The sequence below is a fragment of the Hydra vulgaris genome, chromosome 08 (assembly GCF_038396675.1).
Source record: "Hydra vulgaris chromosome 08, alternate assembly HydraT2T_AEP".
Lineage (NCBI taxonomy): Eukaryota > Metazoa > Cnidaria > Hydrozoa > Anthoathecata > Hydridae > Hydra > Hydra vulgaris.
In genome coordinates this window covers 3,711,254-3,735,951 of record NC_088927.1, presented here as the reverse complement: position 1 = coordinate 3,735,951, position 24,698 = coordinate 3,711,254, and the positions used below count along the sequence as shown (strand labels likewise).

Below are 24,698 nucleotides of genomic sequence, written 5' to 3'. Positions count from 1 at the left end.
CCTGCGCCATCTTCTAAAATTTATTCTCGTGTTACTCGTCATTCAATAAAGTCTCATCCTTTTTCTGTCACTGTTCCTAAATGATCCAAAAACTCTTATTCTCTAGCTTTTTTCCTCGAACATCAGTTCTTTAGAATTTGCTTCCTTCATCTTGTTTTCCTGGTTTATATACTTTGCAATCTTTTAAGTCGTCTGTCAATCGTTATCTTGCTCTACAATCTTCTTCTTTTCTCTTTCAGTAATTTCCAACTCTTATAGTTTTGCTTGCAGCCTTGTTGGAGGCAAAAATGTTTAAAAAATTTTTTTTCGGGTGGTGGTGTTGATGCTGTTTTGAGTTCATTCGTTCTTTTAGTATCCCTAATAGTAGCAGTATAACTAGTTGAAGGTATTTCAACAAAGTTTTCTTTCTTCGATGCTATAGAGAATGAATTTAAACTATTCTGCAACCGAAAAGGATTGGTTTTTTTCATTGCGTCTTGAAAAAATATTTATTATCGCAACAACCTATAATTTTTTTTATTATAAACAGATGTTAAACTAATATTACAAAATTGTTTAAAACTGCTGATTTTGAAAGTAATTTTTTTTACTATTTAGTTTAAGTGTTGTTTAAGTCAATAAGATTTGATCAAAAATTTACTTAATCATTCAATATACTCAAATTAATTGCTGTTACCTGTCAATAAGATTTGATCAAAAATTTACTTAATCATTCAATATACTCAAATTAATTGCTGTTACCTGTTGAATAAAAAACACTGGTTTCTATTAAAACAACTATTACATTTATTTAACAGGTTTGTATTAGGGTTATTATTCTTTAAAAATTATAAAAATTAATAAGATTAATTGAGATAAATGTAGGGATAATTATTTAAAATAATTTTAGAGAACAAGGCAGAAAAAAGCTGAAAAACATTAAAAAAATAGTATTTTGCGAAACCAAAAACCTTGATGAATGTTTCTACATTTCGGCTATTTCTAACGTTCAGTTTATTATGTTACTTTGAATATATTTGAAGCAAGCATTACTAATATCAAATTAATAATAAAATATTAAATTGCGTTACCTTGTTTAAAGTAGTTTGTTTAGAATTAAAATAAACTACTTTAAACAATGTAAGTAAAGTAATATTTAAACAAAAATTATATAAAAAAGATTTCATGGGGTTGTTGAAAAGTTGCCCTCCTTTATTTGATGGTCTGGATCCGCCCCTGTACCAAGCTTGTTACAGATTTCTACTTTAATTTTTTAAACTTGATACCTCAATTATTAATTCACATATACGGACGTATGGTGACAAGTTTCATGCGGGTAAAAATAATGTTTACGTCGGGAGTTTACGGCTAATGTTTATGTCAGGTAATGTTTACATCGGCTAATGTTTACGTCGGGAGTTCTCCCCTACGGAAAATTCAACTTAACCTAATATCAATAAACAGAAAATTGAAATGAAACTGCATTCAGTTAGTAAATTATTTTTTTAAAAAAGCTATAATTCTAATAGAAAGCACCAGTCAAATGGAATAATTTTAGGCCAGTTACAACTTTTATGGTTTAGGTTATAAATATTTTATAGAACAGTAATGGATGATATATTACTGGAAGACGAATTTCAAATACATTTAAAATGCAATAGCATATACTCTGTTCAGTTAATGCGGCAAAACATTAATTTTTACAAAAAAGACTCTAAGCAGTCTTTCAAAGAATTTAGATCAATTTTGTTGAAGAATGTTATTGGCTGTATTGTTTTTGAAAGTTGTGATAAAAATCCAATCCCTTGTCTAAAAATTACTTCCATGGTAAAAAACAAGAAAAGAGTGCGTATAAAGCAAAGTGTAGCTTTTTGTGTTGGCGATAATGATAAGGGAGACAAGAAAATATTTGATGTATGGATGCGCACAATACTTTGGTTACTTGAGGATCCTAGTATAGATAGTGAACATTTGAAGGGTAACTCATTTGTTTTTTATTTTATTAATGATTTTCAACAAAATCAAATCAATCATTTATATTTTGTAAAAGTCATTTTAAGGGTGTTTACAAAGTAGTGATGCTACTAATCTTAAGTAAACACTTAAAAAATAGATATTTTTACATATAATTAATAATAACAATAATAATAATAATAACAATAACAACAACAATAATAATAATGATAATAATAACAACAACAACAACAACAACAATAGTATATATATATATATATATATATATATATATATATATATATATATATATATATATATATATATATATATATATATATATATATATGTATATATATATATATATATATATATATATATATATATATATATATATATATATATATATATATATATATATATATATATATTGTAATTGAGTTTCATCTTTTGTTTTAATTTTTGTGTAATCTGAAACAAGTTTCACCCTTCTTTGGCTGTGTTATTTCATGTGCTACCTGATGTTTGGTTATTACTGTGCTCCATATGCCTGAGCATTGTCCTTCATACATTTCCAATTTATTCTTAGCACTTCAAATAAGAATCCTTTGTTTTCCAAAAATCAAAAGTTGTAGAAGATTCATCTCTTCATTTTCTGTTACATAAAATTGATATCGAAGTAGATTTTAATAGAGTACAGTGCTTTTGCTATCTATCATACTTTGTGCAGAATACTAGAAGTACGAAGAGTTATTCCACTTTGACCTGGAGGAGTTTTTCCAAAAACTATTATCGACAGTTGCAAAAATTCTATGAAATCATTGCATGATTGTTTATAGCAAATCCTACTGTTGATGGTACAAGCGAACCATATACTTTGAGATCTGCATCAGTAAAGACCCATGAATTGAAGTTAAGTTTACTCCACTGATCAAGAAATCGTTAAAGTTCTTCTAGACTAATAGACAGCTCAAAAAAAGTTTTGTAAACATGGGATAAAATCACTTCATAAACACAGTGTCAAAAGGCGGTTTATAATAAAGACTTCCCAATAAATTTTTCCAGAAAGGTACCAGCACCTGAATGTACATCTGTGTTGCTTGAAGTATCATCAAAATAGAATACCACAATTTTATTATATTAAACATTCCAATATTTTAAAGCTTGTTCAGTTGCATAACTTATTAGTTTGCCAGTGCCTTTATCTAAGGCAGGCACAAAGAAGGAAGAGGGGTCACCCCCCAATCACCCCCCACCCTCCCCCCACCTCCAAATCAATGATTTTTTTGTTCATTTTGTCGGCAAATGTAGATCCTTTAGATAAGTAATGTTATAAAATGTTGACTAGGTAGTGGTTGGGACTGACAACAGTTTTTTGACATCATAACCAGCCACTAATATGTCCATTTGATCCACTTCATCTCTGTTATTCAAATCAGGTAACAGTTTTCTAATTGTACAGTTAATCGAACCTGTGTGCAGTGGTGCAAAACCTCAAAACATTGTCCATAATTCAAAATTTTTCAAAACATAAAATTAATTTTTTTATTTGTCCCAAGACTTGCGCTTTCTTTTGGTATTATTTTTATAAAAAAAAAATTGGTAAGACTCGTCTTCTAGATGGCAATTTGTGCCCTGTATTCACAACTGTAGCTTAACCAATACTTCATTTTGATTAAAATGAAGTATGGTGTCTTATTATTAAAAACGTGTTTTCATTCAAGAGAATGATTTCATTTGTAATTTCAGAATGAAGCAATTATTTCAGCAGTAGTGTAATACTGATGCAATAACTTAACTGGATGGTAAAATATTGCACTGGGTGTTCTAAATGCCAGTTATATTTTAAACTTTTTTTTTATTTAAGCCAACCAATTATATTTTAAACTTATTAATTTTTAAATAAAAATAAAAATGTGTATCATGCATTGTGGCTCATAAAATTAACAAATAACAAATTATTGATAACATTCTGAAATTAATTAGTAAAATAGAAGATATAAATGATAAAAGACGCACACACTCACACACACTCACACACACACACACACACACACACACACACACACACACACACACACACACACACACACACACACGCACACACATATATATATATATATATATATATATATATATATATATATATATATATATATATATATATATATATATATATATATATATATATATATATTAGGGTGGTTCTTAAAACAATATTTTTTTTAAATGTCTGATGGCACCCCCTAAATGTGTTCTATGTAATAAATTAATACTACATTTAAAAAATTTTTGAATAAAAAAATTTTTAGGCTTTTTTCAATACCCATAAACATTAGACGGGTCCTTAATATTTTGAAAAAGAAAGTTCTTTAAAAGCATATCATGTTGGGTCTCAAAAGCAGGAAATTTTTGTAAAACATCCAATATATACATATATATATATATATATATATATATATATATATATATATATATATATATATATATATATATATATATATATATATATATATATATATATATATATATATATACAGGGGTGAATCTAGGGTACAGCATATTAGGTGAAAGAGAGAAATATTATATTACAATTAAAATGTATTTTACTTTACATTTCTTCAATCATTCTGCATAAAAAATTGTGCACATGATTAGGAAGGAACCTTAACGTGGTTCATGTGCTTTAAACAAATGCTTTCTAGACAGACTCTTTCCATCTTTATGCTGTGGAGGTGGAGCATTAGCTTATGTTCTGAACTTAGTTATACTCAATGAATAGAAATTTCCAAATTTATTCCTGAAACCCTTATTCGCTGTACTATTTGTGCTCAGAGAGTAGTAATATTCAGGTTATAAGAATCATTTTAAAATTAATTTTGAATATTAAGATTGTTTTGTTTACTTTTAGTAGTGTACACTGTGGATTTTAGGAATGACATATATATATAATTTCAATTTAAATTTATGGATATTTTTTGTATAAAAGATAGTGACCCAAATTTAGAAAAAATTCTTAACAAACAAAAAAAAAATTTGACTTATTCATAAAACTCTAGTGTCAAAATAAACAGGCAGGATATAATGAGTCATAATAAAAGAACATATAACAAGTTCCTAAAATTATCGAAAAAAATGTGCTTCAAAAGTGTATAATAGTGGGTCTCAAATGAAGCATAATCATATGAAAATTTCAAAAGTGATAATTATATTATAAAAAACTCCTTTGTAAAAAAAACTTATTAAGATCTACTTTTCTTTTTTTAGTTAATAAACTTCATATTTTATGCTGTTAAGTCTAATATTTGTTATTATATAAATTTTTTTTTTTTTTTCTATAATTTTAGGAACTTGTTATATGTTCAAAGGTCTTGGGGGACTGCTAAAAATATAATTATTGTTTTATTATTTTATAGAACACATTAAGGGGGTGACAGCATATATTTTTTAAATATGTTGTTTTTTGAGACACCCATATATATATACATATATATATATACATATATATATATATATATATATATATATATATATATATATATATATATATATATATATATATATATATATATATATATATATATATATATATATATATATACACACATATTCAGAAAATTGAGGATCTTTTTTCTTTTATGGCAAATATCGTGTTTTTTTTTCATGGAGAAATGCCTACATACGGCAAATTTCCTTACAAAAAAGTGCCAACGCGGGGTTACCGCTGCCCAAATTATTTTCCAAGAATTGCCCTTTTTTATATTGCTTCATATAGTGTATTTTGAAAAGTTTTTGAGATTATCAAATTGATTTAAGTCAAACTCGAACTCAACACTCTTCTTCGTTTGCAGTAATTTCTGGATACCTCAAGATTCTATTGTCAGCTCAAGGTTCTATTGTCGCCTGTTTTGTTTCTTATCAACTAGTGATGTACCGATTAATCGGCATCGGCTTAATTGGCTACTTTTTGCACAATCGATATCGGCATCGGCCTCATACTGCATTATGATAATAATTAAATAATATATAAACAAAACTTTATGCATTACTTAGAATTTTTTTGATAAATTTTTATTTTGACTTTGTTTACAGACAATATTATCTATTCTTAAGATGATGTTTATAAGCTTTAATTTAGCTGCTGAATGTACTTATATTTTTACTACCATTTGTGTTATTTTTAGAATAATTTTATTTTGTGTTGTTCTATTGTTATACTTAAAAGTAACCTATTTAAGCATTGTTATCTATATGTATTCAAGTGTAGCCTACTATATTTCTATATTTTTATTTGTTATTTTTGTATTATTTTAATTTACATCCCCAAGGCCACTGCAATCAAGGAGGCTACTTTAGATATGGTTACAACACTCTCTCAACTTTATACTTCCAAAACACAAACCTTGACAAACAAGGCCGCTGCGCCGAGAAACAAGTTTAGCGCGGTACTACCAGGGACATCGTGGGGATCGAACATCACAAAATAAAATAATTATAAAAACAACTTATCTAAAAATAGTTTAGATACCTAAACAACATATGATTATTGTTTAAATATCTAAATTACTAATAAACTAATAAAAAGTTCTAAGCAAACTATTTATGATAGTACCATTTTTTTTTTTAATTGAAATAAAAAGCGTTCCTCAAATCGTATTTATTTTTTGAAAGTTTTCTTTTCATAGTAAAAAAAACTGAAAAATGTTTATTTTTATAACTGAGTTTTTCTAATATCTTTTAAAATAATGGTTCAACTCTAATTTGAGTATAAGTATTTGTTTACCAGTACTGATTCCATGAAAAAGATTACACGATTTAAAGTTGTATGGTTTTACATTTTCAAAATTTTAATAATTAGTTAATTTATTGGTATCGGCATCGGTATCCGCCTTTTTCCATCCATCGGCATCAGCCAAAAAAGTGCAATCGGTACATCACTATTATCTACATTAATGATCTTCCTGACAACCTTACATCTAAAGTAGCTCTTTTTGCTGATGAATTTTATACTTCTGTTTTGACAAAAAGTCTTCTCTTTTCCATTGCTGGAAAAGAGAAGACTTTTTGTCAAAAGTCTTCTTTTTGTCAATATATATACATATATATATATATATATATATATATATATATATATATATATATATATATATATATATATATATATATATATATATATATATATATATACATATATATATATTTATATATATGTATATATATGTGTATATATATATACACATATATATACATATATATAAATATTTATATGTATATATACACATATTCTTTTTTTCTAGTAACTCTTAACTTAATAGTGGTTGCTTGCAGCCTTATTGGGAGTGAATCAGAGTATATATATATATATATATATATATATATATATATATATATATATATATATATATATATATATATATATATATATATATATATATATATATTCATATATTCATATATACATATATATATATATATATATTTGAAAGATGACATCTTGTATGAGGGTATATTATATATTATTTTAAAACATCAAGAAATACAGTTTCTCTCAATACAAATAATATTATTATTTAAGAAATTTTGGCTGGGTTATGGATACCAGCATCATCAGCTTGTAAAATATTACAATAATTTTTAATTGTTATAATTTATATAAAATTGTTACTATTGACGTCAGCGGTTGAATGGCTTCTTTTGATTTTTAAATTTTAAAAATGGCGTCCAAAACATAATTTTGACATATTGGCCTTCATCAAGGTTAATTCCGCCATTTCGCAAAGAGCACATGTTGTTTTGTATTTCTAGTGCCTCTCTAATTTTTTTTTCAATCTTTTTATTTTCTACCTTTAACGTTCTTGTTTTTTCCCAAATAATATTTTCTTTGCAAAAGGTTTTATGAAATGCTAATGCAGATTGATTAGGTTTGTTTTCATTAATGCTCTTCTGATGTTGATGCATCCGCGTACTTACCTGCATTTTTGTTTCACCAATGTAAACTTTGGAGCAGTTTCATTTTATTATATAGGTTCTAGGTTGGCTGTTACATGGTAGTTTTGTTTTGTTTTTTGAAGTTAATAAAGATCTTAAATTTGGATTTGATTTAAACCGTTTTGCTTGTTTGTTTGATGTTCCTAACATCAAACAAGCAAAACAGTTCCAAGATATTTTAAATCAACAACATCCTGCAATACAATACACAATTGAAGTTGAAAACGAAACGCCATTTTTAAAATTTAAAAATCAAAAGAAGCCATTTAACCGCTGACGTCAATAGTAACAATTTTATATAAACTATAACGATTTAAAATTATTGTAATATTTTACAAGCTGATGATGCTGGTATCCATAACCCAGCGAAAATTTCTTATATAATAATATTATTTGTATTGAGAGAAACTGTTTAAAATAATATATATATATATATATATATATATATATATATATATATATATATATATATATATATATATATATATATATAACTCTTATATGTTGTAAAAATTAAAATTAAAAGTAAAAATTAAAATGCAAGACTGGAATTTATTTTTTATTAATTGATAGACTGTCTGCCCGAACCAAACCCTCAGTCCATGTAACAGCACTCTGTTGCAAGTCAGGCTATTTGTCAGTAATATATATATATATCAGGCTTGGTCGGGAAAGGCGTGCGATCGCACTCTGATCTTGACCACGCATACAATATTTAGTTGCGACAACTTGCCCACGGCTTCATAGATGTTTTGAGAACATTTCAAAAAATAATCAAGCGCAAAAAAGTTCAACTGGACCGATGAGAGACAATTACAAAAATTAAAAGCTGCCTGATTAAATTGTTATAAAATAAGTTTAGAATAATTAATAAACTTCGTCTTTTATAATTAAGCGACACTCTTTTATATAAAGTAAAAACTTACTATTAATAATTGTTTAATAAAGAAACAATTGTTATTCAATTTATCAAAGAGTTTAGTATAATTTCTTTTATTTGAGTACTTCTGATTTATTTCAACAAGATTCTAATAAACAAACGTTTGTTGATTTATTTAATAAATAAAAAAGTCAATCTTTTTTTAACCATTTCGCGCTTTACGTAGTTCGCCTGAGTTTTGTTTTTACAAATTACATACGATTCTTTGTAGTACGACGAACAAAAGAAACAATTAAATCATTCAGTTACTATGACAATGTTAGAACGTTGTTTTTAGCAGTATCTTTAAAAATGTTAAAAACAATTCCGCAATGTGCTAGACCCCTGAATTAGCGGTCTATAATGATCAGTATCCAAAAAAATTACATTCCAAATGAATTATTTTATTTTTTTTTATTTTACTAACCAAAACCAAATTTTAAATACGTCAAACTATCTGAAAGCATTTTTTTATGATTAAACTCAAAAGGTAAAAATAAATTACGAGGAGGAAGCGGAACTGCTTTACCACTGATTATGAATAGTGAGTGGGCTTTTTTTTTATTTTTCATTTTAATAAGTATTTAAAACAGAAATAAGTAAATTTAAGTTTAAGTATAACAAATTTGTAAGAATGACATCTGAAGCAAAAAAAATTCAAGATAGTAAACCAATATCTAAGAACTTAAAAACTTTTCTTTCGTGGGGGAAAGAATCAGTTATTGGATACACGGAAGAAAATGGCTTAGTTGTCAAAATATGGTGTAAGATTTGTGCTAGGAACAAAACTGAAATTTTAACGGATGCTTTAGTTAAAGGAGTATCAAATCATTCTTTGAAAGCGTTTACGGAGGGAACTTGTGTGGTGACAAAGTATCAGGTAAAATTAAAATAATTAGCTTGTTCTTAATTTGTGACTCCAGGAATTAATTTAAACATAATTTTTCTACCATTATATAACTTATAACTGTAGTTATTTTATAATTTACTATATTACTAAGTGAATAAATTTTTTAGAAAATTGCTTTATTTGAACCGTGATTTTTTCTTTGATAATAATAAAGGTTGATCGCCATCTTAGAGGGCAAAGCCATAGATTAGCGGTGCTGATTGATAATGGTAACTCAGAAGATCCTGGAAGTAGTTGTATTGCTAACCTCGATATGGAAAACTTGTTAACTATTACACAAGACAACCGCGAAGCGTTATTAAAGATGATTAGAACAGCCTATGAAATGGCTCTAAAAGCAAGCATGCCACATAGCCATTTCAAGACACTGATCAAATGCCAAAGACTTAATGGTGCACTCCTTTTACAAGGAAAAGACAACAATAAAGCAGGTTATTGATTTTTAGGTTCAGTTTCTTTTTCGTAATTTAATAAAATAATTCAAATGAAAAAATCAAATTAAAGTTACGTTACTATTATAATGAAAGTTTAATTTATTTTTTTTTTTAAGATTTTACATTCGAATGGTCTTATCCTTTTGATTTATCCATTTTATTTTTTAATTTGAAAAATATTAGTTTTATTATTATTTTTTTATTTTATTGTTTTTAATTTCTTTTTTAGCACGTGAATATATCTCATGCATTGCCAGTGCCATTAAAGAAAAAGTTGCTAAAATTGTCAATGAAACAAACTTTTTCTCCATTCTTTCCGATGGTTCTCAGGCTAGAAAAACAAAGGATGAAAAAGAGTTGATTCTTGTGCGCGTTGAACGCGAAGGGACCCCTGCCTGTTTTGTAGTTTCTTTACTTGATATGAACAGTTTGGGTGGTATGAATGCCAATACCATTAAAAAGGCTATTGATAGCATTTTTATTGAAACCGGTAGTGTTCCTTTAACTGCGTCAGCTTACAAATACAAACTTGTAAGCGCTACGGCCGACGGAGCTTGCGTTAATTTTGGAATTTATAATGGCGTGTTAACACAATTAAAAAAAGATAGAATGTGGCTGATAAAAATTCACTGCGTAAACCATCGTTTAGAATTAGCAATAAAAGATGCTGTGAAAGATATTTCCCAGTATAAAGAGTGTGAACGTTTTTACATTTCCATATTTAATTTATTTCGCAATTCTGGAAAGCTAAAATGCGCAGTTAAAAAAGCTGCTGAGGCTTTGAACATTACATATTACACGTTGCCTAAAATATTTGGAACGCGCTTTATAAGTCACAGGAGACGCGGCTTTACAAAACTTTTACATAATTGGCCTTCGCTTATTGTGGGTTTCGATAATACTCTTGCTGATCGCGACACTAAAGCAGATATGCGTGCTAAACTTTCTGGATTGTCCAAACGGTTGCATGACTACAGACTATTATGTATGGTTTGTAGTTATTTGGACATCTTAGAAAAGTTATCACCATTATCATTGGTTTTTGAAAAACAAATGTTAATGGTGAATGAGTTAAAACCAGCGGTGGATATAACAAAGGCTAGCTTAGCGGAATTAAGCCATGAAGATATTGATAATATTATTGATTCATATTTACTCAAGTTTAAAATCAATGAAAAAGATGGTTCAACCAATCTTCTTTCTTCGTATTTCAAAGAAGGTAACGAATTGAAAAAATCAAACCCTGAGTTTGTTGAGATTGAACTCAACAATATGGCTAATCTTAACTTTGAATGTATTCATTCTGCCATTAAAGTAAGAAAATTAGCAATTGAAATCATTCTGCCATTAATAAACGATAGATTTAGTTCGCTGTTAAATCCCATATTCGAATCAATGGATTGGTTAGATCCGCAAGTATGGACAGCAGACAGCATGTATGGTGATGCCAGCATATCTTTATTGCTAAACGAATTTTTTTACCCTCTAGAAAAATTAGGAATGGATTTTAAAATGGTTCTTTCGGAATGGAGAGCTGCAAAACTATTAATAAATGCGCAGTACACCACTGCACTCACACCATTGCAAATATGGCAGAATATTTTTCTTTATTATAAAATTAAGTTTCCAAACTTGAGTCTTTTAGTTGAACTTCTGATGTGTATTGCTGGTTCTAATTCAGCTGTCGAACGCGTTTTCAGTATTTTGACTGTGATTTTGACTGATAGGCGTTTAAAGATGAACCACTCAACAATGGAAGACTCAATAATCATAGCAGGGAATGACACGAACTTCACTCAACAAGAACGCGATGATATTTTAAGTCGTGCTGTGGATATTTTCTTAGATAAGCGAAGAGTTTTTTTCCTTGATTCAGCTAATGCTAGTATTGCCACTGATTATAGTAGCGAAGAAAGCTGCACCAGTGAAGATATAAGTTCTATATCTGAATCGGACGGATAAAAAATTTGTAATATAAATTTTATCCCACATAATTTTATATTTATGTACATTACTTAAGAGTCCTGAAGGACGAAAATATATTTAGCATTATATATATGATATCTTTGATTGTCATATTCTTGTTATACGATTGCATAAATAAGTTGAATTTAATAAAAAGGCAGCGTATAAGCTAATATATGTATATATTATATGCTGTATATATAAAACTTTTTAATAATATAGATCAAAATATGTTATTAAAAAGTTTATACTCTGCCATTTTATTAAATCTTTTAAACATCTGTGTGTGTGTGGCTCCAACAATAAGTCAACGTATTAAAACAAAACAAATTTATATTAGCGAATCTTTTTAAAGCATTCCTCAATATAAAATCATTTAATTAGTAAAGATTAAAGTTATGAATTTAATTTTTTTGCGTGTATTTTTAAAACTTATTGTTATGCGGACAAACATGGAAACATACTTGAATGTTCTCAAAACATCTATGAAGATGTCATAGTAACTGAATGATTTAATTGTTTCTTTTGTTCGTCGTACTACAAAGAATCGTATGTAATTTGTAAAAACAAAACTCAGGCGAACTACGTAAAGCGCGAAATGGTTAAAAAAAGATTGACTTTTTTATTTATTAAATAAATCAACAAACGTTTGTTTATTAGAATCTTGTTGAAATAAATCAGAAGTACTCAAATAAAAGAAATTATACTAAACTCTTTGATAAATTGAATAACAATTGTTTCTTTATTAAACAATTATTAATAGTAAGTTTTTACTTTATATAAAAGAGTGTCGCTTAATTATAAAAGACGAAGTTTATTAATTATTCTAAACTTATTTTATAACAATTTAATCAGGCAGCTTTTAATTTTTGTAATTGTCTCTCATCGGTCCAGTTGAACTTTTTTGCGCTTGATTATTTTTTGAAATGTTCTCAAAACATCTATGAAGCCGTGGGCAAGTTGTCGCAACTAAATATTGTATGCGTGGTCAAGATCAGAGTGCGATCGCACGCCTTTCCCGACCAAGCCTGATATATATATATATATATATATATATATATATATATATATATATATATATATATATATATATATATATATATATATATATATATACATATATATATATATATTGTTAAATACCAGATAAAGTCGGCAGTCCTTAAATTGCTTCTTAAAGCCGACACTTTTTTGTTTTGTTTTTATAATTTATTTGTATGATTTGTACAAGTTATATCACACAATAGATTTTTACAAGTCTATATTATAAAATTAATCAAGCGTAACTTGTTTATTTTAACTTTGAATGAAAACTGTCAACTTTAATTTTATAGCATCAAACTTTAAATCATTAAAAACCTAAGTTAAGTTGACTTCCGCATAAATTATATCAACGTTAAGTATAGAAAAGTGTTTATGTTATTAAACGTTGATATAAATAAAATAATACATAACATTTAAATCTTTTAAGATTAAATAAGTAAATATTGTTTTGTTTAAGATAAAAAAACTAAAATATACACATAAAAACTCGCTAAAAATGCAAAATAAGAGTCCTCATAACCATTATATATTCTAACTTGATAAATATATATGCTTTTAAAAATATATGCTTTTAGACTTTAATTCTTTAGTTTGTGAGAAGTATTTATTAGTTTAATATAATCCAACCTATTTTATAACTCCTAACTGGTGGTTAGAAAGTTTTTCCGTATTTTGATGACACAAAAAAAAAATTAAAATGCAAGACTGGAATTTTTTTTTTTATGTACCACGTCCCTGGTAGTACCGCGCTCAACTCGTTTCTCCGCGCAGCAGCCTTGTTCGTCAAGATTCGTGTTTCGGAGTTACAGAGTTGAGAGAGGGTTATACATAAAATAAGTAACTTCCTCATCTGTAGTGGCCTTCTTGGCCTGAGAAGGTGAGCAAAATATAAATATATATATATATATATATATATATATATATATATATATATATATATATATATATATATATATATATATATATATATATATATATATATATATATATATATATGTATATATATCTTTATATACATATATATATATATATATATATTTGTATATATATATATATATATATTTGTATATATATATATATATATATATATATATATATATATATATATATATATATATATATATATACAAATATATATATATATATATACATACATATATTATTTATGTTTAGAAATTTTTTTTAGCAAAAACAGAATGTCCATTAAAAAAAAAATATCTAATTGTCATTAACCCCAAAAGTGGGCAAGGAAAAAGTGAAAAAATATTCATTCAACAAGTTGAACCAATTCTCAAAGATGCACATGTTGTATATGAAACATTGATTACAGGTTAAACTTTATGCTAAATCTATTTATGTATATGCTTTTTTGAATTCATTTTTTATTGAATTATAAAATAACTAAAATATAGAATTATAGTTAAATATGTATCATGACTAAATATTTACTTTATATTTTTAATGTGCAAATTTAATTTATTCATTTTCTTAATAAAATAATTTAATAGAAAAGCTTTACTTATTTTAATAACTTTTTATAATATTAATTCATTAATAATATAAAAATTGATTTTTTTTTGTCTACTCACATTTATTGACTGAATTCTTAATAAATTTACAAAATATGTCAAAGAAATTTTGCGTTCGTTTGACAGACAAAATAGACAGTTGTGAAAATCTTAACCATCTTTTATTCCATCTATTATTCTTGGTAATCTTATTCTAGACTTCTAGCAAATTTAAAAAAAAAAATACTTGTCTTTAAGTATGAACTATCAAGTTTTCTTATTAAATCAATGTCTGGGTGATCTAACCTGGAGATCTAATCTGGAGTCTATTAAAATTAACCATGTATGCTATTGTTTTTTATTTCATATTCACTAAAGGTTGCTGAAGTTTGATATATCTCTCTACTGGGGCTCTTTGTTTTTTCTCTTATTCAAGTCACCAAAAATTAGCAGATAGGTACTTCCTACATATTTCCCATAGAAAAGTTGAAAAATACAGAAAACAAATTTAGGAATAGTAATAACTTTAAGAGTGTACTCTGCTATTGTTTACTATTGGTTGCTATTGGTTGCTATTGGTTGCTATTGGTTGCTATTGGTCTGCTATTGGTTGTTTCGTGACAAGCAGCAAATATTTGATCTACCTTGGTAATGTATCCTTGCAGATTCAGAATTACTTCATCTGATATACTATTTTTGAAGCTTGCTGACTGAACAACAGTATATCATTAATATCATCCAAATCAGATGTGTATAGCTGAATGCTATACTTTCTACAGAAACAGTTATTTTAAAATCTTCATCAATCTGTTTCTATCAATCAAAATTAAAAACAACCCTTCAGAATATTCATAATTGCTTGACTGAAGTTTTTTGCCTGAAAATATTTTAGTGTTTCATAATAACTTGAGGCACTTAGAGAATGAGGAAAAATATAGACATTTTAATATTTATTTTTAAATTAATATTTTCAGGTTCCCCAAAAAAAAGTATATTTTTTGCTAAAACCTTGTTCTAATTGCTCTCATTTTCTTTTCAACTTCAAATTTCAAATGTTCAAGAACAAAGGAATGCAAATGTGAAAAATTGCTACATAAGGTGCAATTTTGTTGACATCTTCTGTTTTTCATTGTTCAACTTTCTCCTTTATGGAAACATCAATAAGCAGCATAATGAGTTTTGAGTTCAAATATCGCTCAAACCCTATAAGCATTGTCAGTTAGTTTGCAAATGGGGAACCGACTCATTAAATGCTAATCCCCATGTGCTTATCTTATATATAATGAGAGAATTGAAATCTGTATTAATAGTCAGAAAGTAAATAGAGTCAATATACAATAGTGTTAAAGTAAGTTACTCAGTTATTCAGACTCAATAGTTTAAGAAGTTTTTTATATGTAAATTAAAAGACTTTATAATTGCAAGATTGATTGGACTATATTTAAAAAGTCAGAATGATCTCCACAGTTTAATTAGTAAAGAATGCTGCTGGCAGAAAAACAAGATTTAGTTTAGCACTTGCCTGAGTATTTTTTTAGAAAAATATAAAGAACATTAAAGACAAAAATGTTTTTATTGGTTTATAAGACTGTGACAAAAAAGTTTTTATTGATTTATAAGATTTATGAAAAAGTTGTCAGAACTACAAGCTTGAAAGGAGTTAAAGTGAGAAATTTAGTAACAAAGGCTAATCGGCTAATTGAGGCCAGAATCATTAAGAAATCTAACAATGGCTTAACCTGTTTATTTGTGATGCCGAGAAAAATGTGATCATTAGATTTAAGCACGTTTCAGAAAGAACAAAAAGAAAATTAGCCCAAGGTAGAGAAACAAATGACATCAGCCCTAAGAATGTTACTAAGATTGAAAGAAATCCTAATCCGCCTTAGGTTAGTTATAAGAAATCAAATGTTGAGGATGAATGAAATAAAGATTTAAGAAGCATTAGTGAGGTTGTAACACCTGTAACACCACTAACTGTCTTAAGTATTAGAAACTTCATAAAAATATCAGGAACTATATAAAATATAAAGAAATATATAAAATATCAAGAACCTATTCACAGGGAGATTGGAAATAAAAGAATTAAGGAGATGCTTTGACCTATATTGAAAGTTGCACTAAGTAAATACTTTAGAAAATTTTTATTAACAAACCTTGTTCACCCCCCCCCCCTCTCCTCCTCTTTCCTTGCAAAGGATGTATTATTGAGTTCTAAATTTAAAAGAGTGAAATATTTAAAGATAAAATATATATTTATCTTGTTTCAGTGTAGATATTTTTTTGAAAGATTTACATGTCCTCTAGTTTTGAATTATAATTGATAAAATTGTTGATCACTGGAATGTGACCAGTCTATACTTTAAAATTACTGTAAATAAGTTGCAGCACTGCTAAAATAAGAACATTAGGATTTTTTTAATTAAGTTTATTTCAAACTTGTATATACAACAATAATAAATGCACTTTAGTAAACTTTATGAAGATCTTCTAGAGCACAAATGAAGTTTAGTTCTTGTTGTTATCCAGTGTTTTCTCTCTAAAGTCTGGGATAATTACAACTTAAATTCTTTATTATCTTTAGAGCTAGTAGCTGGAGCTCCAAATAACTTTAGTAACTGTCAGATCCGTAACTAAATAACATACAAGAAATAAAATTACAATTAAATGTTTACTAGTGTACAAAAAAATACAACAATTATTAAATTCCTTTAGAGATATCATGCTTGGTCCTATTATTTTAACTGATAATATCTGTGTAAAAAGATATTTTTAAAAATGACATTAATGGTAACTTTAAAAAACCTGAAATTATATTATAAAATTCATAGCAATACCTGAAATTATTTTTGATAACTGTTGAGAGAAAGAAATCTTGTTAATTAGTTTATTTATTTATTTTTAACAGCTGCACACATCCTGTAAATAACATAACCATTACTAATAACAACCACATAGCACTTATTTTGTTGTTAACCAAATAAGTGAACCGACAACAACTTGTTTGACTTCAAATAAGTTGATTTTTAAAATTAAAACTCAGTTTTGTTGTATAAGTAATAAAAATTATTACCTGTAAAACAAAAAAAAGTAATAAAAGTTGTAAGTGCACAAAGTCCATTCAGAATATTGTCCTGACAGAATATCACTATATCTTGTTCAACTATATCGATATATTGAACAGATCATTATTTCTCAAAAACCTTATCAATCATAGAAACAAGACATTTCATACTAACTCCAGTTAACTTCAGATCTTTAAGAATCTGGCAAGTTACTCCAGTTACAGTTAATTCCAGTTCCTTAAGAATCTGGAAAAAAAGTTGCTGTTGTACACTATAACTTAAAAAGACTTCTTTGAAATTTTTTCAGATAATTAAAAAAAAGTGTCACTTATTTTTTTCTAAGTTTTCTTCATAGAAACATCTTGATCTTCAGCATAACACCTGTACTATCATTACTTGTGGCGTTTAGATACATTAATAGAATTGGCACAGCATCATGCAAAACTGACCTTAGCTGAGGAACAGTCTGGGAGCATTATAGTTCTTCTTTAAGAATACCATTATGTTGGTCAGACAGAAATAAAATTGAACACATAATTCATTGGTTCACGTCATGCCATGGGCATGACGTGAACCAATTCAAAAAGCAATTTTTTTCTGAGTATTCGTTTTATTAGCCCAGAAAAACATGTTTGCATGCAGTAAATTTAAGGGGCTTAACTTTTGCCCTTGTGACCAAGTTTGATATAAAAATAAATTTTCTATTCAGCTTTGGAACTCTTGGCTCAATTTTTTGAAACTTTCCACTGTAAAAGCAATGGGTTTTTTCATTAATTTAGTTTTTTGATTTGTAGACTACTAAACAATCTTCATTTATGTCAGTGACAAAATATAAGTTGGAAAAAAAAAAATTTTTTGGTTGATTGAAAGTTTGGAAAATATGTTTTTTTTTTAATTTTTGTTGTTATTAGTTTTTAATGCTTAAAATAATTTAAATAATTTTATAGAATATGCAGGTCATTGCAGAAATTTTGCTTCCACATATGATTATACAAAGTATGATGCAATAGTCATTTGTTCAGGTGATGGATTGCTACATGAGGTATGAAATAAAAAAATTTAGTATAGCTGTATAATTAATATATATTTGTCAAATTCGCTATATTATTTATTATCTTATATATATAGCATTTTTTTTCATTTGTTTCAATTTATATATACATATATATATATATATATATATATATATATATATATATATATATATATATATATATATATATATATATATATATATATACATATATATATATATATATATATATGTATATATACATATATATATATATATATATATATATATATATATATATATATATATATATATATATATATATATATATATATATATATATCACCACCACTTATTTGGCCCCTGTAAAGTGTTATAAAAACTAAAATAACTCAAACTTTCAATTGTTTTAAATTTATGAAATTCATGAGTTAAAATCAATTTCAACTAATTAACAATATTAAAACAAGTCATGTGACTAATATATAATTTTTATCATATTGAACACATAAAAACAGGAATATTTAAAATGGATATTTCGGATCACTTTCCAATTTTTATTATTTCAAATAAATTCAATAAATCTTATTCTCACAAAAGGAAAGTAACAAAACGACTAATAAACAATACTTCAATTCATAAGACACTTTTATATATATAAGGTAATAAGATTTCTTGGAGAGGTAATAAGACACTTTTATAAGACAGTGACAGCGATGTTGTTGGGACTATATTAAAAGTAATCAGATTTAAGCAATGAGTTAGAAGAAAAGATCTTTGCTAATAAGTTTTTTATTATTTCTTGGAAAGGTAATAAGATCAGACCAATTTATGACAGATAAAATATTAGACTTGTCTTTTTTAATAACACTGTTAAAGATTTCCCTAAAGTGGAAATGACCTAACTTCTAAGAATAAGGAGAATTAGTGAGTTTATTTGTGAAGATGAATTTATGAGTTTATTTGTGAGGAATTAAATAGTTATGATGAGAAATAGTAAATATGAATAATAAAAAAAATTAAAATATAAAACTTGAATTCTTTTCATGATATTATATCATTTGAAAAATGGGACAAAACTCCATTAAATTTAAATGCTGATGAAGCCTATGATATCTTCTTAGCTAAGTTTCTTAAATATTATAATAAAGCATTTCCCAAAGTTGCAAAATTATTCAAAGAAAAATGCCTTTTAAGCCCTTGGATAACAAAGTGAATTGTTGAATCTTAAAATAAAACAGCAATTATATTGCAAATATCTTAAAAAAAGAAAATGAAACTAACTATAAAAATTATAAACGCTTATTTGAGTTAGTTTTGAGACGTTCAAAAACTAATTACTATTCAGACCAAATAATAAAAAATAATGGCGCAAAACACATGGCGCATTATTAAGGAAGTAATTGGCAAGAAAAATTTAGACAGAAATGCTCTGCCAAAAAATCTCAAATTCAATAATAAATTAGTTGTTGATAAATCTATGGTAGCAGAAACACTTAATAACTTTTTTGTTAATGTTGGTAAAAGTTTAGCCGCTAAAATTGAACCATCTAAAATAAGCTTTAAATCATACTTGACATCGAATAATGCTATTATGCCTAATCATGAACTTATGAAGGAAGAATTATTGAATTCAGTATCCATGTTAAAACCAAACAAAAGTTCAGGTTTAGATGATGTCAACGGTAATGTCGTTATTAATTCACTAAAATATATAACAATACCACTTTTACATATTTTTAATTTATCTTTAAAACATGGAGTTTTTCCTGAAAAACTGAAAAGTGCACCAATATTTAAAACAGGTGATCCTTCTGATGTTTCCAACAACAAACCGATCTCAATTCTTAATTGTTTTTCCAAGATTTTGGAGCATGTAATGTATAATAGACTTTATTCCTTCTTAAATGTAAATAATATTCTTTACAATAAACAATTTGGTTTTAAATCCGGTCATTCAACCGATTGTGCAATAATTAATCTTGTACGAGAAATAATTAAAGCTTTTGATGAACAAAAATTTACTTTAGGTGTCTTTATTGATCTAAGCAAAGCATTTGATACCGTAGATCATAATATTCTTTTATATAAACTTAAAAATTATGGTATCATAAGTTCTAACTTATATTGGTTTAAGAGTTATTTGAAGAATAGAAATCAATGCATTTTATATGATGGCGAAAAAACAGATTTAATGAAAATTAATTTTAGAGTCCCCCAAGGATCAATTCTATGACCGCTTTCATTTCTCATTTACATAAATGACTTGAGTAAATTTTCCAATATCTTAAACTCAATTTTATTTGCTGACGATACTAATGTATTTTGTTCTAATAAAGATATTAATATTTTATTTGCAAAAATGAACAAAGAGCTTGCGAAACTAAGCGAATGGTTTATATTGAATAAATTGTCCATAAATATTAAAAAAACAAAATATACTTTCTCCCATCGTCTTCATGATAAAGACAATGTTCCCTTAAAACTTCCTAAGTTTTTTATTAATAACTCTTATGTCAAAAGAGAGCGTTTTTTGTTGTTTCTAGGTGCAGTTTTTGATGAAAATGTAATGTGGAAAGGGCACATAGGTATAATTCATAATAAAATCTCAAAAAATATAGGCCTCTTATATAAAGCCAAACAGTTGTTAAACCAAACTTGTTTGAAATTTATTTATTTTTCTTTTATTCATTGCTAACTAAATTACGCTAACGTTGCTCGGTGCAGCACTAATATATCTAAAAATAAAAAGCTTTTAATTAAACAAAAACACTTCTCGCACACTAAATTTCTTTTTAATAAATTTAAAATACTCAACATATTTCAACTTAATTTATATCATATTCTTATATTTATGTTCAAAGTAGATAATAAAATGGCACCCATTTTATTTAATTCATTTTTTGAAAAAATAAATCATACCCAACAAGATTTTCAAATAACAGTTATATTCAACCAAAAGCATATTATTCTGCTACTAAGTTCTTGATTGCAATCAGAGGACCAAATTTATGGAACACATTATTGAATAATAAGTTAAAAAAGTTCCTTTCCTGGATCAATTTAAAAATAAAATAAAAAATAAACTTTTGATAATTGACAACGAACTAGACTTCTTTTGGAACTTTTAAATAGGAGTAATCACTCGTTTTATTTACTTGTTATTTACTTTTTTTTTAATCTTATTTATTTTTGATTTTAATCTGAATTTACCTTTCTTTGATTTTCATGTTTTATCTTATTTTTAATTATTTTTAAGTTCGAAATCTTAATAAATAAAAGTTTGAAAAAAAATAAAATTATATATATATAAAAAGTATTTTTTATATTTGCATTTATATATGTATTTTATGCATATATTACATTGTGATAATGGTAATAATTTTTTTTTTTTGTTATTTTTATTCTTGTTTTGAAGGGGCTTGGCGATAAGACTGAATTTGTCTTCTTCTTGCCCCAGTCATGTATATACATTTTGTAAAAGTCTAATTTTGTAAAAAAAAATTCTTAATGGCAAAATACATACAAACACATTTTAGAGCACTAATGTAACGGGGCTCGGTGATAAGAGCAAATTGCATGAAATTTGAAATTTGTTGATGAATATAAATTTAGATAAAAATAGTAAAGAAAATATTTTATAAACTTGTTGCTCCCACGTTAAGGGCTAGCTGAGTCTAAAAGTTTTTCTAAAGGGTTTTTTTGTTCCCATGCTCCAATCATCATAATTCAATGCAAAACATTCTCATTTGTAATACATTATTTCCAGTTTAGAATGTTGAATGCTGGATCTTTCTGACTCAATGTATGGGTTTTGCTTGAGTCTCTGTTTTTATGACTAGGCAACTCATTTTATTATCTCCTAATGAGAGTACAGCTCTAAAACTCAGTTTTATGGTTCTGAGGCTGGCCAGTCAGGTTTCTCGAACTCTGTGGTAGCTCTCAGAAAGGCTGATTCCATCACCAGCTGTAAAATATCTGAGTACTAACAATGCCATGTTGTGCATGGATGGTGTCCCTGTTTGTACTTTTAGTGTGCCTTGTAAAGGCCACATTTGGAGCCCTTTGTTATGGCTTAAGGTTTATTAAAAGTAATGAGACTATTAAATACTGTACTGAGTACTATCTGTGCTTTGAGTAAAATCAATAACAAATTTAAAAATGACTAAATTACCAAAACTATAAAACACAAAAAACCGTCGCCATCACCAAGTTCTCTAAATCTATCATTCGCTAATATTCGTGGTCTTTTAAGTAACTTTTCTTCTGTTGAGTCTTTATTTCTTATTTCTGATCAAGTTGAACAAGTACTCTTTCTTTATCCTTTAGTCAATATTGTTGTTGTTATAACTTTGATGCTCATCACACTAAATGGCTTATCTCTAGTGTCAGTCACTCTGCAGGCGTTTAAGGCCCACAACTTTTGCATATCTCAATCTTTAACACAAATAGTCAACTTTTCAACTTGTTTTCCAGACAATCCGAATCATTTATTCAATTTTTCCAGCTATTTGTTATTGCAATAATTTAGATCTTCCTATATTTATGAATGGTAATGTACTTATTGAGTCATCTACCCTTTATCTTCTAAGATTCACTCTTACTTCTGATCTTTCTTGGAAATCATATATCAAAATGATTGTAAAATCACTTTGATATATGATTGCCCGGTAGGACAACCAGACAGTTTGTTACTTATTAAAGTGTGTTTATTAATAAAACTATATTTTGATTTTTAAAGGCTTTATTCCTTGCAATTATTTAAAAGAAAACTTTAAAAAGCATTTAAAGTACTATGCACTTTGTTTTACAATGGGTACACTACAGTGCGTTATATAAGTTTACCAATAGTAATAAAAAGAAGCCTACACTCAATTTTTAAATTGCATGTTGAAATATTAAAGTTTTTCGTAAGTGCGACTGTACTGTTTCTTTAATCATTGTTGTTGCATTTTGAAGCATGCTTCTTCTCAATTTAAAATGATTTTTAAATTTACATTTTCTTTCATTTCCAAATACTATTGTATTATTTTTTAAACCTTACAGTTGCATTTTAAATCATGTGAATGGGCAGTTAAATCATTGATAACACTGGATCTCTTTTGTTTTTCATTAGTAAAACAATTTTTTTTTAACTTTGTCAAACAAAATTAACAAAATAAAAAACATTATTAAGGCGCACATGAAAAATCATTATTAGAACGCAATTAATAATGCAAGTGGAAATTCTTATTTTCTAAAAAAAGAAAAGTCTTATTATAACTAAAAATGTTAAAAAAATTAAAAACATAATGTTTATAACATTCAACTAAATTAAGTTTGATTTAAAATTTAGAGAGAAATAATAATAGAAAATTTTTCTATACATAAAACATTTTTTTGCAGTTTTTGATTTCGTTATTTTTGTTTCACATAATGAAACCTTTGTTAAGATTATTAAAAACAAACAATACCATACAGGTATTGACTATGACAAAAAGTACAACACATCTTTAATTCAGTAAATAAATAAATAAATTTACTTTTAAATAAAAAAAATTTTCTTCATTAGTTTCACTCGAAAAAAGAAAAACAAAACTTTTACACTGGACTACTGATTATCATAGTGGACAACTCAAATGAGAAATAAAAACTGTTTCAGTCGCCCGCAGGGCAACTAAGAAAAAACCAAAGGGTACACCACTGGGTTGTTTGCAGCCTTGTGGGAAGTGAAGATGTTAAAGAAAATTTAACTTAAGCATAAACATACAAAAGTTTGCACAAAAAAATGTAAGTGTTAAACTCAAACATCTAAAAATCAAGTGTTCACCTCTGATACATTTATATATATATATATATATATATATGTATATATATATATATATATATATATATATATATATATATATATATATATATATATATTAGGGTGGTTCTAAAAA

The 24,698-nt window shown here is 26.5% G+C and overlaps 2 protein-coding genes across 2 annotated transcripts in view; both read left to right on the top strand.

The window, feature by feature from the left end:
- Positions 1 to 1,392: 1,392 nt before the first annotated feature.
- The window catches only part of LOC100197951 (sphingosine kinase 2), a 45,408-nt gene continuing 22,102 nt past the window's right edge, over positions 1,393 to 24,698 (top strand). The window contains exons 1-3 of the mRNA XM_065802298.1: positions 1,393 to 1,957; positions 14,379 to 14,522; positions 18,713 to 18,807. Coding sequence (XP_065658370.1) covers positions 1,588 to 1,957; positions 14,379 to 14,522; positions 18,713 to 18,807 — 609 coding nt within the window. The 5' untranslated portion in view covers positions 1,393 to 1,587. The remainder of the gene's footprint in view (positions 1,958 to 14,378; positions 14,523 to 18,712; positions 18,808 to 24,698) is intronic.
- Positions 9,258 to 12,145, top strand: LOC136084118 (zinc finger protein 862-like). Its single transcript, XM_065804264.1, has 3 exons — positions 9,258 to 9,719; positions 9,904 to 10,180; positions 10,413 to 12,145. The coding sequence occupies exons 1-3, from the start codon at positions 9,474 to 9,476 to the stop codon at positions 12,143 to 12,145; spliced, it is 2,256 nt and encodes a 751-aa protein (XP_065660336.1). The 5' UTR covers positions 9,258 to 9,473.

What these genes read in the sequence shown, in the direction of transcription:
- LOC136084118 (XM_065804264.1), top strand. Translation starts at nt 9,474, where the DNA reads ATGACATCTGAAGCAAAAAAAATTCAAGATAGTAAACCAATATCTAAG. An exon ending in GTGTGGTGACAAAGTATCAG is followed by an intron (nt 9,720 to 9,903) that starts GTAAAATTAAAA and finishes ATAATAATAAAG; the next exon opens with GTTGATCGCCATCTTAGAGG. An exon ending in AAAAGACAACAATAAAGCAG is followed by an intron (nt 10,181 to 10,412) that starts GTTATTGATTTT and finishes TTTCTTTTTTAG; the next exon opens with CACGTGAATATATCTCATGC.